The 17,819-nt window shown below is 43.3% G+C and overlaps 1 protein-coding gene across 2 annotated transcripts in view; it reads right to left on the bottom strand.

The window, feature by feature from the left end:
• NAIP (NLR family apoptosis inhibitory protein) overlaps window positions 1-17,819 on the bottom strand; it is a 40,596-nt gene that overhangs the window by 21,654 nt on the left and 1,123 nt on the right. Inside the window, exons 2-6 of one of the 2 annotated variants that reach the window (XM_066376627.1) lie at window positions 13,906-14,476; window positions 11,023-11,122; window positions 5,721-5,802; window positions 4,188-4,239; window positions 339-458 (exon numbers count right to left, since the gene is read on the bottom strand). In XM_066376627.1, the coding sequence (XP_066232724.1) occupies window positions 339-458; window positions 4,188-4,239; window positions 5,721-5,802; window positions 11,023-11,122; window positions 13,906-14,473 (922 nt within the window). In that variant the 5' untranslated portion in view covers window positions 14,474-14,476. The remainder of the gene's footprint in view (window positions 1-338; window positions 459-4,187; window positions 4,240-5,720; window positions 5,803-11,022; window positions 11,123-13,905; window positions 14,477-17,819) is intronic. The other variant, XM_066376636.1, reaches the window with a different exon arrangement.

Here is a 17,819-nt window from a genome sequence, read left to right as displayed (position 1 = left end):
CGCGGACTCATCTGGTTTGAGCAAAAGCTCACCAGCTTGGACCCAAGGTCACTGGCTCGAGCAAAGGGTTACTCAGTCTGCTGAAGGCCCATGGTCAAGGCACATATGAGAAAGCAATCAATGAACAACTAAGGTGTTGCAACGTGCAACAAAAAACTAATGATTGATGCTTCTCATCTCTCCGTTCCTGTCTGTCCCTGTCTATCCCTCTCTCTGTCTCTGAAAAAAAAAAAAAAAGGAGATTGTGGAAACTAGACAAATACAAACCCAAATCGTGAAGTGTATGTGGTGTTTGAATTAGCAGCAAGGCAAGAGCTTGATGCAAACTACTGACTTACCTGTGTAGAAAAGACCTGCTTTGGCCAGAGCTGCAGCTCCCACTGAGGATACATCAGGCCATGTCTTAAAAGATTCCAGTCGTAGTTCTTCATTAGCAAAGATGCTGTCATTGCCATAAGCTTGAATAAAAGACACATGGTGAGAGCAGCAAGTTTTGATATTTCAAGTATCAGTGTTCAAGTTGTCACTTCATATTTACAGATAGAATGATATGTTTAGATTTTGCTTCAGTATAGTTAGAGGAGGGGTTAAAAAGAAGAAAGGGGTTTAGATGAAGCAAGATTGATCATGTGTTAAATTGTTGAAGCAGACTGGTAGATATATAATAAGTATATACTGTTGTCTTATTTCTGTATACTGTATGTTCACTTCTTTCTATAATAAAACCTTTTAAAATTATCTCTTCATCATCTAGCACCAGAGTAAAACAAACAAAATGCTAAAGGAGATTCCTGTCCTCCACAATTTAGTGTCAAGATTGGAGAAAAGACAAATTTTCCTGTAGCTCCCTTAAGATCAGACAGATTTATTCCTTGCCCTTTGGGTGTTCACTCTTTGGAGTGTTCTCCATTAGACTTCCCACCTTGGGTGGGCTCTGCGGTTTAGTTCCTATCATCTGTGCCGTATAAGGATTTGAAAATTAAACTTAATGTTAACTGGGTTCTGCAAATGTTCTAAAAGTGAAAGCTTGTTTCAAAGTTCCACTTATCCCAGGATTCCTGCTGTCACCTCTTTTTTTTTTTTTTTCTTCTGAAGTTGGAAACAGGGAGGCAGACAGACAGACTCCTGCATACGCCTGACCAGGATTCACCTCGCATGTTCTCCAGGGGGAGATGCTCTGCCCACTGGGGCCGTTGCTCTGCTGCAGCCAGAGCCATTCTAGCACCTGAGGCAGAGGCCTTAGAGCCATCCTCAGTGACCAGATCAACTTTGCTCTAATGGAGCCTTGGCTGCAGGAGGGGAAGAAAGAGACAGAGAGGGAGGAGAGGGGGAGGGGTGGAGAAGCAGATGGGCACTTCTCCAGTGTGCCCTGGCCGGAAATCGAACCCAGGACATCCACATGCTGGGCCGACGCTCTACCACTGAGCCAACTGGCCAGGGCTGTCACCTCATTTTTAATCCGCATATACTTAAGGTATTGGGAAAATTTGTCTTTCCTTTTGTTTCTCTCCTTTGCTCTTACACAATACAACACCTCTGACACCAGTATTTTGGTTTTCCCCCACCAAGCAATTCTCCGACACAGGCTAGGTGTCCTACAATTTAACTCAATTCTGACACTATCTGGAGACAGTGTCAGATACCACAGGTTAAGGGCTCAGTCCTATAAACTGCTCCCACTTCACTCCATTTACAGGAGTGGCTCACACTTACGTTCACTAGTTTATTAAAAGGTATGATAAAAGATACAGATGGCCTGTGGTGGCACAGTGGATAGAGCAGGGGTTGGGAACCTATGGCTCATGAGCCAGATGTGTGGCTCTTTTGATGACTGCATCTGGCTCGCAGACATCTCTTTAATAAAAAAATAATAACATTAGCCTGACCAGGTGGTGGCGCAGTGAATAGAGTGTCGGACTGGGATGTAGAAGGACCCAGGTTCGAGACCCTGAGATTGCCAGCTTGAGCGCGGGCTCATCTGGCTTGAGCCAAAAAAAGCTCACCAGCTTGGACCCAAGGTCACTGGCTCGAGCAAGGGGTTACTTGGTCTGCTGAAGGCCCGCGGTCAAGGCACATATGAGAAAGCAATCAATGAACAACTAAGGAGTCCCAACGAAAAACTGATGATTAATGCTTCTCATCTCTCTCCATTCCTGTCTGTCTGTCCCTATCTATCCCTCTCTCTGACTTTCTCTCTGTCCCTGTAAAAATAAATAAATAAATAAAAATTAAAATAAATTACTAAAATAATAACATTAAAAATATAAAGCATTCTCATGAATTACAATCCATTCATTTCCTACTGCTCATGTTCATGGTTGTGGGTGGCTGGAGCCAATCACAGCTGTCCTCCAGGACAACACCAAATTTTTATTGGATAATGCGTAAGGTACACGGGTCGTTGTATGGCTCTCATGGAATTACATTTTAAAATATGTGGCGTTTATGGCTCTCTCAGCCAAAAACGTTCCCGATCCCTGGGATAGAGTATCGACCTGGAACGCTGAGGTCGCAGGTTTGAAACCCCAGACTTGCCTGGTCAAGGCACATACAGGAAGCAAACAATGAACAACTAAAATGAAGCAACTACAAGTTGATGCTTCTCTCCCTCTCTCTGAAATCAATAAACAAAATCTTTAAAAAGACATAGATGAACAGCTAGATGAGGAGGCAGGGCGAGACCTGCTAGGGCCCCAAGGAGCTTCCATCCGCACGGAGTGGGGGTGTCACCCTCACAGTCTGCAGACGTGCTCACCCACCTGGAAACTCTCAGAGTGCCATACTTGTGGGGTCTTATGAAGGCGTTATCCTGTAGGCATGTTATCATTAACTCCATTTGCAGCCCCTCTTCCCTCTCTGGAGAATGGGGGGAGGGACTGAAAATTCTAAGCTTCCAAACATACCTTGATCTTTCTGGTGACCAGCCTGCATCCATGAGTCATCCAGGAGCCTACCCAAAGTCAGCTCATTAGAATAAAAGATGCTCCTAGTGCCCTTATTACTTAGGACTTTGTCAGGGATGAGGTGAAAGACCAAATATTAGAGTAAGAGATGCTCCTAGTGTTCCTACCACTTAGGAAATGATGAGGATTTTAGGAGTCCTGTACCAGGAACTAGGGACACATATATATATTTCTGTTATCTCACACTTAATTACTTTTTTCTTTCTTTAAGATTTTATTTATTGACTTTACAGAGAGAGGAGGGTGAGAACAAGAAGTACCAACTCATAGTTGCTTTTCTTTACTTGTTCATTGCTTGCTTGTTGTGTGTGCCTTGACCGGGCAAGCCCAGGGTTTCGAACCTGCGACCTCAGCGTGCCAGGTCAGTGCTTTACTACTTACTGCACCACCACAGGTCAGGTTCATCCTTAATTTCTTTTTTTTTTTTTCTTTCTGAAGCTGGAAACGGGGAGAGACAGTCAGACAGACTCCCGCATGCGCCCGACCGGGATCCACCCGGCATGCCCACCAGGGGTGTCGCTCTGCCCACCAGGGGGCGATGCTCTGCCTCTCCGGGGCGTCGCTCTGCTGCAACCAGAGCCACTCTAGCGCCTGGGGCAGAGGCCAAGGAGCCATCCCCAGCGCCCGGGCCATCTTTGCTCCAATGGAGCCCCGGCTGCGGGAGGGGAAGAGAGAGACAGAGAGGAAGGAGGGGGGGGGGTGGAGAAGCAAATGGGCGCTTCTCCTATGTGCCCTGGCCGGGAATCGAACCCGGGTCCCCTGCACACCAGGCCGATGCTCTACCGCTGAGCCAACCGGCCAGGGCCACCCTTAATTTCTTAACAGACACTAATTCATTTAAGAATGTTTTCAAAACCATTTTATCCAGAAATTTTAATTGTTTTAGGGCAAATGTCAGTCAGGGACCCAACCCTGCCACATTTCCCTATGCTCATTGATGCTAAAAAGTTAAGTCACTCCAGAAGACCAGAAATCCCCCCCCCCCCACTGAAAAGGCTGTGTCCACGAGTGTCAGTTTTATATTTCACCTGTGTGGGGGATATATTTGTCATCCTTTACCTCCCTCTCCCCTCCCCCTGCTAACCACTTTACTTTTATCTAAAAAAAAAAAAAAATCTTTTAATGACTATGAGGAAGAAAATGCAAGGGTTAAAATAAGGGCAAGAAGAAAAACAAAAGAAGACATAAACAAACTAAGCCTTTGCAATATGTCTGAGTATTTACCTGGTGGCATCGGTAGATCTCTCCTGAGCCAGGAATTCACAAAATGTTCTCCCTGAAGAAAATGAAAAAAATTTTTTTTACTTTGACTTAGAGTATACACGTATCTATGAATAAAAGTTGAAAAAACTACCCCCATTCCCAAATGAAGAGTTTTATTGGATTGAGTGGCAGGGTTGTTGGCAATCATTCTTTAATTTTTTGTTTCTATTCAGTGAGGCGACTGCCGGGAGTGGGGAGCGGAGGAGGGCGCAGGAGCAGAAATGGCAATGGGCGAAGGCTTGACTTGGGGCGGTGAACACACAGTACTGCGTCTAGGGATGTGTCATAGCATCGGGCACCTGAAACCTGTATAGTTATGTTAACTAGTGTCACCCTAATAAATTCAATATCAGCGTGAATATTTATTAGTGTCAACCTAATAAATTCAATAAAATTTTTTTGTTTCTATTAATGTTGGGATTTTTATGCAGTGCAAACAACAACAAAACCCCCCCCCCCCACCTGTGAGTGTTTATTTATACCTAATAGGACACCTTCTGGAGGTCAGTGTTTCAGAGACCCAGCTGCAAAGCTCATTACATGTAGACATCGCAGATACACTTTGACTAATGAGGAAGAATGAGATGTAAGAAGGAAGCTGGAGCCTGACCTGTGGTGGCACTGTGGATAAAGTATCAACCTGGAATGCTGAGGTTGCCGGTTCAAAACCCTGGGCTTGCCTGGTCAAGGCACATATGGGAGTTGATGCTTCCTGCTCCTCCCCTTTCTCTCTCTCCCTCTCTCCCCCCTCTCTAAAATGAATAAATAAAGTCTTTAAAAGTTTAAAAAAAAAAAAAAAAGAAGGAAGCTGGATTCAGACAGGCTAGGCATTGAGCGACTGATCCTTCTCTGCTCTTTGCACCCATTTTCTTTCCCAGGAAACACTTCTCCCCCACTTTCCCGTCAAGTTCTCTCTGCAAGGTTATCTTCTGAGTCATGTCAGCCGATAAATTTCCTTTTTCACTTTAGCCAATTTGGGTTGGGGTTTTCAATACCTGCTACTAGGGAATCCTTACTAGTTATACTGCTCAGAAAAATTAGGGGATATTCTGTCGCTTCATATTCATTTTGAAACATCCCCTAATTCTTGTGAGCAGTATAGTTATAAAGTAGCCAGCTAGGAGACAGCAACGCTGAGGCCCTCTGTGGGTGACGGTGCCTCAGTCCCCATGTCTTCCCCAGGCATTCGGATGGCGGCAGCCCTGGGAAGCTAGGGCAGGTGGTGGCCTCAAAGAGGGTAAGCCTCTCAGGAAGGCAGACAGACCAACCAAAAGCCAGCCCTGGGAAAAGGCATTTTAAGGGCTCTAGTTTAGCAAGAGAAAGTGATTTTCTTCACTCTGTCAGATAAGAAGCAGGGGTAGGAAAGAAGAAATAAGACAGAAGTGGACTCCATGACAAAAAACAAAAACAAAACACAAAAACCCCACCCCCTTCGAATTCAGACATTATTAGGTAATCAAAAGCCATATAAGAAAAAAATGCTGTTGTAATTACCGTGACACCAACAAATCCTTCGTAGCTTCGAATATACTGGGCAATTTCCTCTGAGGATTTCTTACTTTGAAGAAATTCACATCTATAATTAATAAACAATTAAAATTTACCCCAATACTGTGATAGAGTTGTCTTACATCTTTATTATTGCAGTAATGAACATTTGTTAAAACTTACTGAATTGTATAATTAAAATTGGTGAATTTTATTAAACTTCAAATAAAACTGTCAAGATTTATTCTACAACTTATTTAAGAGAATCACCATGATTCTCATGTAGTTATTCTTTATTCTATTAGTGACAACATGAATAATTTAAAATTAAATCTTTGGATTATCTTCTCTCTTGAAACAAAATATATAATACAATCAAAGAGAAGGATTTATCGCCTGACTAGGTGATAGCGCAGTGGATAGAGCATCAGACTGGATGCAGAGGACCCAGATTCGAAACCCCAAAGTCGCCGGCTTGAGCACAGGCTCATCTGACTTGAGTGTGGGCTCACCAGCTTGAGCACGGGGTCACTCGCTCTGCTGTAGCCCCTGGGTCAAGGCACATACGAGAAAGCAATCAATGAACAACTAAGGAGCTATAATGAAGAATTGATGCTTCTCATCTCTCCCTTCCTATCTGTTTGTCCCTATCTGTCCCTCTCTCTGTCACACACACACACAAAGAATGATTTACAGTAATATATAGGCTAGAATTTTTTTGGTTTTGTTTTAAATTAATTAAACTATGGTGAATAAATCTAGTTCCTGTGGTTATATGAAATTTTATTTTTCTTTTTTTTTAAGTGAGAGAGAGAAAAAAACACACAGGGACAGACAGGAAGGGAGAGAGATGAGAAGCATCAACTCATAGTTGCAGCACGTTGGTTGTTCATTGATTGCTTCTCATATGTGCCCTGACCGAGGGATCTAGCCGAGCCAGTGACCCTTTGCTCAAGCCAGCAACCTTGGGCTCAAGCCAGCAACCTTGGGCTTCAAGCCAGTGACCTTTGGGCTCAAGTCAGCAACCATGGGGTCATGTCTATGATCCTATGCTCAAGCAGCGACCCTGCGCTCAAGCTGGTGACCCCATGCTCAAGCTGGATGAGCCCGTGCTCAAGCCAGTGACCTCAGGGTTTAGAACCTGGGTCCTCCACATTACAGTCCAATGCTCTATCCACTGTGCCACCACCTGGTCAGGCTGACAGTTATTGGCAATAAGGGAGACTATATAAAAGAATAATTTACTTCATCTACTGCTCCTTAAAAAAAATTGAAATTAATGTTTTGAATTTTTTTCAAAAAGAGTATGTTAAAAACCATTTAAAAATCATATTTCTTTCTACACACGAAAAGGCAATTTTAAAATTAACTAGAAAGAATCCCTCTAATTCAAAGTAGGCTGGGAATCAGGCCAGAATGTTAGTCCCAGTTCTGCCACCAACGGGGATATGACTAATCTTGTCACTGTTGTTTTGTAATCCCATTAGAAAAGGAACTCTGTTAGAGATCATATAGAGTCACCATTCTGTGGCAGCCAGGACGTGGAGTAGAGACTATTCTACAACAAGACCACTCTCTGTCCTGCGAGCTGGACCTGGGCCAGAACAGAGGTTGCTTCCCACACACATACCCCTTAGAGACTCTCTGATCTTTTTTTTTTTTTAAATTTTTTATTTATTTATTTATTTTAGAGAGGAGAGGGAGAGACAGAGAGAGAGAAGGGAGGAGCTAGAAGCATCAACTCCCATATGTGCCTTGACCAGACAAGCCCAGGGTTTGAACCATCGACTTCAGCATTTCCAGGTCAATGCTTTATCCACTGCGCCACCACAGGTCAGGCCGAAACTCTGATCTTAATTGATGTTCATTCTGACATAAATCAGCACCCTTGCAACATGCTGGTCTCTAGAACAGGTTATGGTCCTGACCTGATCAAGCACATAAATTAATTTCCATACCTGGTAGCATTCACGTACCAGTACCTGTGACTGTGACTACACCCCCCCTTCCCCTGTATCATTCTCTGGCATCTGCCAAGCAGCATGGGGGTCTGTTTTGCCTTGCTGCTGCCCATGACATGCCTCATTAAGTCTCCCTTCATAAACTCTGTTGATTACCACATTGGAGTGGCCAGCCTCTTTCTTCTATCTTTCCCTGCCCTCCACTTATGGAGGCAGGTTTTCAGTCTCCGGGCTTTCCCCTGGGTCTGTGTTCTCAGCTTGCAGGTGTACCAGTCCTCCCAGGGATTGCCTTAAGTCTGCACATAACCTTCCTAGCACCCAGTGGGTGGGGTAGTGCTCTGCCCACATGCTGAGTATGGACTGAGGAGGCACTCAATACACAGTACTTTCTTTTAAAACTACAGTTAAATCAGTTAACATTTGTGGAATATTACATTTTTAAAAGTATGAGTACTCAGATATTTTGTCCATAGTTTATAAAAGATGCAACAAAGCCAGTCTATAAAATTGAAGTCCAAGCAGCTAAGGATAGAGCAATCAAAAAGAAACTTGGGGATTCTTAGTTCTAAGTCCCGCTCTGAAATTTACTGGCTAACCATGTGCTCATAATGACAGATAGAGGAAAGGTGAAACGGTCATCTTCACACAATACAGGATAGTTTGTGCAAGGCCTTTGCTCCATATAACTTTATAATCATTACAACAACCCTACAAGCCATAAATATCATCTGTATTTTTACCTACAAGACTCAGAGTAACTGGGATAGAATGTGGTGGTTAGGAAGTGGCTCTGCATATCTCCTAAGCTTCTGCACTCTGCCCTGCCCTTTTGTATCAGCGGGCCTGAGCTCCTCTCTCTTTGAGGCTGGTTACTGGACTGATATCTTCTCTCCTATGCTTCTTACCTTTCCCTCAAGCCACTGTCAGAGAAGGCACACCGGGACCACTGCAGCTGGAACCACTGCAGACAGGATGTGCCTTTCTCATTGGTACTAGCCACATGGTCTGTGTGAATGGTGTTACTGGGAGTTGTCCAGTGTATAACCCAATGACACTAAGCATGGTGGCCCTGAGTATAAGTGAAGCCTGAACTGGGGCCAAAACTGAGACAGATGCCCAAGAGCCAGGAATACTAAGCCAAGGCTGACACTCATCTGATACATACCCATCCGGTATATGGTAATACTGCGTGTGATTGGTTAGGTCTGTTCTGACTAGACAAAGAGCCAGAGTGACATTCAAAATATTTAGCAATCTTACAATTGTCTCATCTGCTTGTCAGGAAGTGCTTTTCTCTCCTTTCCTCCCACCCCGTCTCTCTTTCTCCTCTCTCACTTTGTTCCCTTCTTCTCTCCCACCCCCTCATGTTTTCTTTTTGTCTTCAAAAGGAATACACATTTGTTTCCAAAAATTTAACATAGAAGTGAAGAAAGTAAAATATGAAAATCCTTCTCCACTTCATCTGACAAACACAAACCCAGGTAGATCTATTGTTTGCTTCATATCTTTCCATAACTTTTTCTATATATTTTCAAACAAGTCTATATATAAGTTGAGTGGCTTTACAGATTTTTTAAGGGCTTATACTACACATTATTTTGCATATTGCTTTTTTTACTTAACATTTACAGTGTGTCCGTAAAGTCATGGTGCACTTTTGACTGGTCACAGAAAAGCAACAAAAGACGATAGAAATGTGAAATCTGCACCAAATAAAAGGAAAACCCTCCCAGTTTCTGTAGGATGATGTGGCTGCATGTGTGCATGTGCAGATGAGGACGTAATACACTGTATTCAGTAGAGCAGCCCACGGCCATGCCAATCAAGATGTGGATGATACAGAGGAAAGTTCAGTGTGTTCTGTGGCTCACTAAAATCGAAATGTGGGGAATTTTATAGGACAGATTATATGGTTCCTTTAATGAGTAAATGACAAGAAAAAGAGGAAAGGAAGAAATCTACAATATAAAATTAAAAATTTTAAGAGGTATATCAACGAAATGTAATGTGTAGACTTTGTTTGGATCCTGATTCAAATAAACCAACAATAAAGAGAGAGAGGGAGGTTGGGGGATGTGGACATGGAACACTGACTCAGCTATTTGATAATGTGTATTTTTTTTTTTTCTGAAGTTGGAAACAGGGAGGCAGTCAGACTCCTGCATGCACCCAACTGGGATCCACCCAGCATGCCCACCAGGGGGCGATGCTCTGCCCATCTGGGGCATTGCTCTGTTGCAACCAGAGACATTCTAGTGCCTGAGGCAGAGGCCATAGAGCCATCCTCAGTGCCCGGGCCATCTTTGCTCCAATAGAGCCTTGGCTGTGGGAGGGGAAGAGAGAGACAGAGAGAAAGGAGAGGGGGAGGGGTGGAGAAGCAGATGGGCGCTTCTCTTGTGTGCCCTGGCTGGGAATCAAACCCGGGACTCCTGCATGCCAGGCCGACGCTCTACCACTGAGCCAACCAGCCAGGGCTGATGATGTGTATTAATTAATCAATGTTAATCCTTTTTAGGAAAGATAAAGATATTGTGGCTTTGTTTCTTAAAGATATTTTGGTATATAACTCTAAAATACCAATAAATGACATATATGATGTCTAGGATCAACTTTAATATAATCTGGCTGTTATTATTATTATTTCTGGTGAAAAGGTGGGTGAGAAACAGATAGAATATGATCTGACCGTATATTAGTATTTATTATACTACTCTCTACCTTTGAAAGTTTCCATAATGAAGGTTTTAAAAATTCTAACAGCGAAAAAAAAGAAAGAAAAAAAGGAAAAAAAATTCTAAAGGGAATAAATATGTATTTGGTAGATATAAAGTCACATAGAAAATATTAGTAAATATAGCATTAAAAATAATTAAAATGCCTTTTATTTTCTAAACAGGGAAGTAAAGACCATTGCAAAAATCAAAACTGAGTTTTTTAAATAAAACATTTTTTGGTATGTAATCAGCAGTACATAACACCATTTGTAATCAAGTGTTAAACACTGTTTTACTTTCTAGCTTCCTTTATGTGCCATTTTACATTATCCTTATGTGAATTATTCTTATTATCAATTAAGTCAGATCCTGAAACTTCTACTTCGCAAAACATATCTTAGTGTTTAGAAAACTAAAACATTTTAAGAAATTATCTTAAAATTATTTGATTCAAATTTTTCATGCTTCCTGCCTGAATAAATTCTGGACTGTTCTAGTTTTGCAGAAGAAAATAATCAAAACTGATGATGCTACTCCAAGAAGGTGACTCTTGTCTTTAGTTTTGTTTCCTCCTTTAAACAAACAAACAACAACAACCAAAAAAAAAACCCAGAGAAATTTTAATTCACTTACTTGGGGAACCATTTGGCATGCTCCTTCCAAGGGTCATCTCCTTCCTCCCAATTTCCTAAACATCCGCCACAGGAAAAACACTGGACAGTGTCCCGTTTCCCTATAAATGAAAGAAAACATTAAAAAAAAGTTTTTTAAGACTTTTTTTATTCAATTTTTAGAGAGGAGAGAGAGAGAGGAAGGGGGAGAGAGAGAGAGAAGGTGTAGGAGCAGGAAGCATCAACTCCCATATGTGCCTTGACCAGGCAAGCCCAGGGTTTTGAACCAGCGACCTCAGTGTTCCAGGTTGACACTTTATCCCATTGCACCACCACAGGTCAGGCAAAGGAAAACATTTTTATTTTAATTTGTATTCATTGATTTTAGTGAGAGAGGAAAGGAGAGAGAGACGGGAACATTGATCTATTCCTGTATGTGCCCTGACCGGGGAAGGAACCAGCAACCTCTGTGCTTCAGGATGGTGGTACAAACGAGCTATCTGGCCAGAGCTATGAAATAAAAACATTTAGATTGCCCAGCAATGGCACCATGGGATAGTCCAGAAGTTGTGGTGTGTTTGGAAGTTGACTGCTCTGTGCATAAATAAGACGTGCTCTAACAAGTCTGCCCGTTCACACGGTCATCTGGCTGAGTCTCCATCCACAGCCCTGCTGCCCTAAAAGACCATTTGCTAAGCCTACGCCCTCACCCCTCAGCCATGGCCATACCTCACATACAGAACTCTAGCCTGCAGTATTTAATTCTATATGCCCACAAGGTGTTCCCAGAGCTGGTGTTTCGCGGTTTGAGCTCTCAAAGCCATAGTCAGAAAGCAGTGAAACCTCAGAACTCATGAAGTAAGGCGTAGTTAGAAAACGTAGTTGTAGCTTTGCAATGAAATTTTTGTGGCAGTTTTTTAAACTCTTTGAGCCTCAATGAACTTAACTGTGAAATAGGGGAAGGGATGAGTTTGTCGTTAGAATTAGTGCTTAATCCAAGTTTAGCATCAAGTAGGTACTCAGTAAATAATAGCTGTTAATTGTTTGTTTGTTTTTAAATTTTTTCCCATTGAATTTTAGAGAGAAAGAGACACAGAGAGGGGAAGGGAGAGAGAGAGAAAGAAAACATCGTTGTTCCACTTAGTTGTGCACTCACTGATTGCTTCTAATACGTGCCCTGACCTCAGTGGGCCTGGTTGATGCTTTATCCACTGAGCCAACTGGCCAGGGCAATAGCTGTTAATTGTTATTACAATTCTCATTCATGTCTTTCATAACATTTAGAGCATGCCTAGAACAATTCAAACAAAGTGCAGTTTAAAAATTTTCTTATTTGATTTTTTAGAGAGAGAGGAAGGGGGGAGGGAAGACAGATAGACAGGTAGGCAGACATTGAGTTGTTGTTTCACTTACTTATGCATTCATTTATTGATTATTGTTTGTGCCCTGACCTGGAATCCAATCCATAACCTTAGCGTATTGGGACGATACAGTCTACCTAACTGAGCTACCTGGACGAGGCCCTAAGTGCAGTTTTCTTAAATGCAGTTTGCCCTGTATGTTAGAGTTAGCCCTAAGATTAAAATCAACCAACCAACAAACAAAAATCCCCTCCAATATTGCAGCAATTAAAATTATCAAAGAAAGATTTTACGGAGCAGCAAAAGAAAGATGGGTGAGGAGACTAGGGTCCAGCTGACCTTATGATTTATTTTCAGGACCTTAAGAATGTTGTCAGTATTGGCCCTGGCTGGTTGGCTCAGTGGTAGAGCATCGGCCCAGTGTGTGGATGTCTCAGGTTGATTACAGATCAGGGCACACAGGAGAAGTGTCCATCTGCTTTTTTACCCCTCCCCCTCTCGCTTCTTTCTCATCTCTCTCTTTCCCTCCTGCTTGTTTAAAGCAAGTTGGCTCCAGATTCTAAGGATGTCACCAAGGCCTCCACCTCAGGTGTTACAAAGAGCTCAGTTGCTGAACAACAGAGCAATGCCCAGATGGGCAGAGCATCGCCCCCTAGTGGGCTTGTCAGTTGGATCTGGATGGGGTGCTTGCAGGAATCTGTCTCTCTGCCTCCCCTACTCTCAATGAATAAAAAAAAAAGAAAGAAAAGAATGTTGTCAGTATTGTCTAAGGTCCAAATGTAAGGAAAAGTAACTGTCTATATTTGTCAAATCAATACGCTACATGAAACATAAAATAAAACTAAAGTAAAATTACTGAAGTTGGATTTTATTTATTTATTTATTTTTAAATTTTTTACAGAGACAGAGAGTGAGTCAGAGAGAGGGATAGACAGGGACAGACAGACAGAAACGGAGAGAGATGAAAAGCATCAATCATTAGTTTTTTATTGTGTGTTGCAACACCTTAGTTGTTCATTGATTGCTTTCTCATATATGCCTTGACCGTGGGCCTTCAGCAGACTGAGTAACTCCTTGCTGGAGCCAGTGACCTTGGGTTCAAGCTGGTGAGCTTTTGTTCAACCCAGATGAGCCTGCGCTCAAGGTGGCGACCTTGGGGTCTCGAACCTGGGTCCTCTGCATCCCAGTCCGACGTTCTATCCATTGTGTCACCGCCTGGTCAGGCTGAAGTTTGATTTTAATAAAATAGACGTTATGCCCTGTCTGGGTAGCTCAGTTAGACAGAATATCATCCTAATACACCAAGGTTGCATGTTTGAACCTCAGGGCACATAAAGGAGTCAACCAACAAATGTATGGATGAGTGGGACAATAAATCTATGTTTCTCTCTCTCTAAAATCAATAAAAATAAAAATTTAAATAGAACTTATACCTAATATAATACCTTTATAAGTGAGAAAATATTCACAAAATATTGCAACTGAAATATAGAACCTAAATTTACAACTCCAGAGAAATTCTTCAGAAAATGATTTCAGATTACCTGTAAAGACAAAGCCAGCCACTGAGAGCTCCCTTAGGTATGTCCTGTGGGCATAAAATGGCCAATCTTTGAAGGATTCAAGTCTGGCCTTCTCCTCCTGGTACTTTGCTTTGTCTCCTCTCAGCCTGTTCTCTGGATTCTTAACTCTTATGTCATACTTGGCAATGTTACCGACATCTTTGCCCAAAAGGAACTCACAGTTCGGATACGACTCCTTGTGTTTTTCTAGGGGGAGACTCTTGAGGCTGGCCCCAAACAGGATTGAGCTACAGCAGAAGCACTGCACCCCAGATCTTACGCCAGTGAAATAAAACCCAGCCGCTGCCATCTCCTGTGGAGTCCACGAGCTGTAGGTGTCATAGTTTACAAAAGTCTTTAGCCTTTTTGATTCGCTGCGCATTTCTGAGTTAAAGCCTTTCTGCATATTCTCTCGCTCTTCCTGCTCCTCTTTTTCCATTTCCTTTGCAAACTGAACCAAATTGAAGGGTAGCACAGCAGACACTTCTAGAAACGAAGCGTGATCAAATAGGGAGGCCCCCTGCTCCGCGGCCTCGGCCTGTGTGGCCATTTTCTGAGAAGCAAAAGAAAAGCAGGTTAGCAGAAATTTCCACTTGTTTGACTAGTCCTGAGATTTTCTTCAACCCTTTTATTCTGTTTTATTTCTTCTGAATAATACTGATCTGTTCATCATTTAGCTCGGGTCAGAGCAAATATGTTAGTCTCCTACAGCCTCTCTCACTTCATCCTGCCCACCCAACAGAAAGGTCACATGTGAAGTCCAAGCAGTTGGAGGCCCTCTTATCACAGCATCAATTATCACTGAAGTCAAAGGCATACAGTAGGGGCTACCTTAGTATAATCATATAACAAGTCAAAGGGTGCTTGCTTGCATCCTCAGCTCTTCTGGAACCTCAGAAGCAGGATTTCATTTAATACCCACAGGTAGAATTAGATAGTTCCACTTTACAAGGACTGTTTTATGTGCTCCTGCCTTTATCCAACTCAGCTGATTTGCAATTTGCCCATCTACCTACATTTCTGCAAAAGTGGCAGCGAACAGCCTGACCGGCATTGGCACAGTGGATAAAGCATCAACCTAGGATGCTGAGGTCCCAGGTTCCAAACCCCAAGGTTGCCCAGCTTGAGTATGGGGTCACTGGCTTGAGCGTGGGGTCATTAACATGATCCCATGGTCACTGGCTTGAGCCCAAAGATTGCTGGTTTGAGCCCGAAGATTAGTGGCTTGACGCCCAAGGTCACTGGCTTGAGCAAAGGGTCACTGGCTAAGCTGGAGCCCCTGGTCAAGGTGCATATGAGAAGCAATCAATGAACAACTACAGTGCTGCAACTAAGAGTTGATGCTTCTCATCTCTCTCCCTTCCTGTCTGTCTGTCTGTCTGTCTGTCTCTCTCCCTCCCTCCCTCTCTCTCTCTTTCTCTCTCTCTCTCTCTCTCTCTCTCTCTCTCTCTCTCTCTCTCTCTCTCTCTCTCACACACACACACACACACACACATAGCAGCAAACAAAAGATCTTGAAAAAGACCAAGCGTGCCCATTATTTCACAGTACCTAAGGCAAGGAAGAGCCTCCTTTGTCAATAATGCGTTAAATCTACAGTGTGTTTGTAAAATCATGCTGCACTTTTGACCGGTCACAAGAAAGCAACAAAAGACAATAGAAATGTGAAATCTGCACCAAATAAAAGGAAAACCCTCCCAGTTTCTGTAGGATGATGTGGCAGCATGTGCGTATGCGCAGATGATGACATAACACCGTGTATACAGCAAAGCAGCCCACGGTCATGCCAGTCAAGATGTGGACGGTACAGAGGAAAGTTCAGTGTGTTCTGTGGCTCGTTAAATTCGAATCCGTGACCAAAGTGCAACGTGAATATCAGCGCGTTTATAACGAAGCGCCACCACATAGGAATAACATTACTCGGTGGGATAAGCAGTTGAAGGAAACCGGCAGTTTGGTGGAGAAACCCCGTTCTGGTAGGCCATCAGTCAGTGACGAGTCTGTAGAGGCTATACGGGATAGCTGCCTAAGGAGCCCTAAAAAATCTGTGCATGAGGCCACATCGAACTGCACTGAATAGGTGTGAAACTGGGAGAGTTTTCCTTTTATTTGGTGCAGATTTCACATTTCTATTGTCTTTTGTTGCTTTTCTGTGACTGGTCAAAAGTGCACCATGACTTTACGGACACACTGTATTTCAGCAGTGTTTCCTCCAGCCGCTCTCTGTGGCAGCCCACAGGGTTACTTAGCTTCCTGATTGAATAGCTCCTTTTGTTTCAGTGCTCCGGTGCCCTCTCCCTGTTGAGCCTCATCAGTGCTTATCTATCAGATGACGGTCACCTTCTAACCAGGAGAAATACCTGCCCACCTCTCTTTGGGCCACATGTTTCTTCCCTTCACAGTAGGAACCTGCCAAAGCTTGGTGGTCTAGGCAGCCTAAGGCTCTTTCTTAGTTACTTCCACTTTTGCCAAACCAGCCCAAACTAGTCAAGATACAGTATTCTTGGTTTACTCCCCTTTATCTGAAAATCTGTTTTAATCCAATAGCTCTTTCCTCTCTGGCTTTAGATCGATCACCTTTAAATTCCACTGCTGTGCTTTCCCTCCCATCAGTAATTACAGTACTTGAATTCAAACCAGGGATTCCACAGCTTCCAACCTGCCATCAGTGGTTCTAAATCTTTCTCCCACTTGACAGCTTTTGTTCTGCCAAACAAAGCTTTAGCCATTTGTAATGCTGGTGGCTGAGGCCAGGCAGGTTCGCACTGAATTCGGGCAGACGGTAGAGGAACTGCGCAGCAGGAAAGCACTGGGCCGTTACCCGTTTATTGGAGGCTCACAAGGACAGGCAAGTGAATAAACAAAGGAAAACCACTTTTCATAGTGGAGGGAAAAGAATCAGGAAAACAACCCCTCTCGGTAGCAGCGGCAGCTGAGGGAATCAGGGAACCACACCTCACAGAGGCGGGATAGCGACCGGGGATAATCGCCCCGAGGGAAAGCTCTTCATAGAGACACACAAGTAGCTTTCTGCCACATGCTCAGGCACTAATTGCGGAAAGTCCTCGCAGCCGGGAAACCAGCTAGCAAGTCTGACACAGTTGTTTTCCCCACACAATTATTTAAATTATAAAGCCAAAAACTATTTCAATTATCCCATTCACAGTACTGTTGAACTTCAGCAATTACACAGGGTTGGGTAACTGAAAAAACTTACAGGACTCTACGTAGTATACTTATAAAAGATAAAATACTAAAATAAAAATATTATAAAAACCAGGCAGCCTGGCCTGTGGTGGTGCAATGGATCAAGTATTAACCTGGAATGGTGAGGTCACTGGTTCGAAACTCTGGGCTTACCTGGTCAAGGCACATATGACAGCAATCAATGAACTAAAGTGAAGTAACTGAGTTGATACTACTTGCTCCAGGCCCCTCTTTCTCTTCTCTCTTTGTAAAATCAATGAATAGCCCTGGCTGGTTGGCTCAGTGGTAGAGCATTGGCCTGGCGTGCAGGAGTCCCGGGTTCGATTCCCAGCCAGGGCACACAGGAGAAGCACCCATCTGCTTCTCCACCCCTCCCCCTCTCCTTCCTCTCTGTCTCTCTCTTCCCCTCCCACAGCCAAGGCTCCATTGGAGCAAAGTTGGCCCGGGCGCTGAGGATGGCTCTATGGCCTCTGCCTCAGGTGCTAGAGTGGCTCTGGTTGCAACAGAGCAACGCCCCAGATGGGCAGAGCATCGCCCCCTGGTGGGCATGCCGGGTGGATCCTAGTTGGGCGCATGTGGGAGTCTGTCTGACTGCCTCCCTGTTTCCAACTTCAGAAAAATACAAAAAATAAATAAATAAATAAAAATCAATAAGTAAAGTCCTTGAAAATAAATAAATAAAAATAAAA

This window comes from Saccopteryx leptura, chromosome 1 (assembly GCF_036850995.1).
Source record: "Saccopteryx leptura isolate mSacLep1 chromosome 1, mSacLep1_pri_phased_curated, whole genome shotgun sequence".
In the NCBI taxonomy this organism is placed as follows: domain Eukaryota; kingdom Metazoa; phylum Chordata; class Mammalia; order Chiroptera; family Emballonuridae; genus Saccopteryx; species Saccopteryx leptura.
Note: the sequence above shows the minus strand (reverse complement) of the source record. Positions and strands in the feature narration are given on the sequence as shown.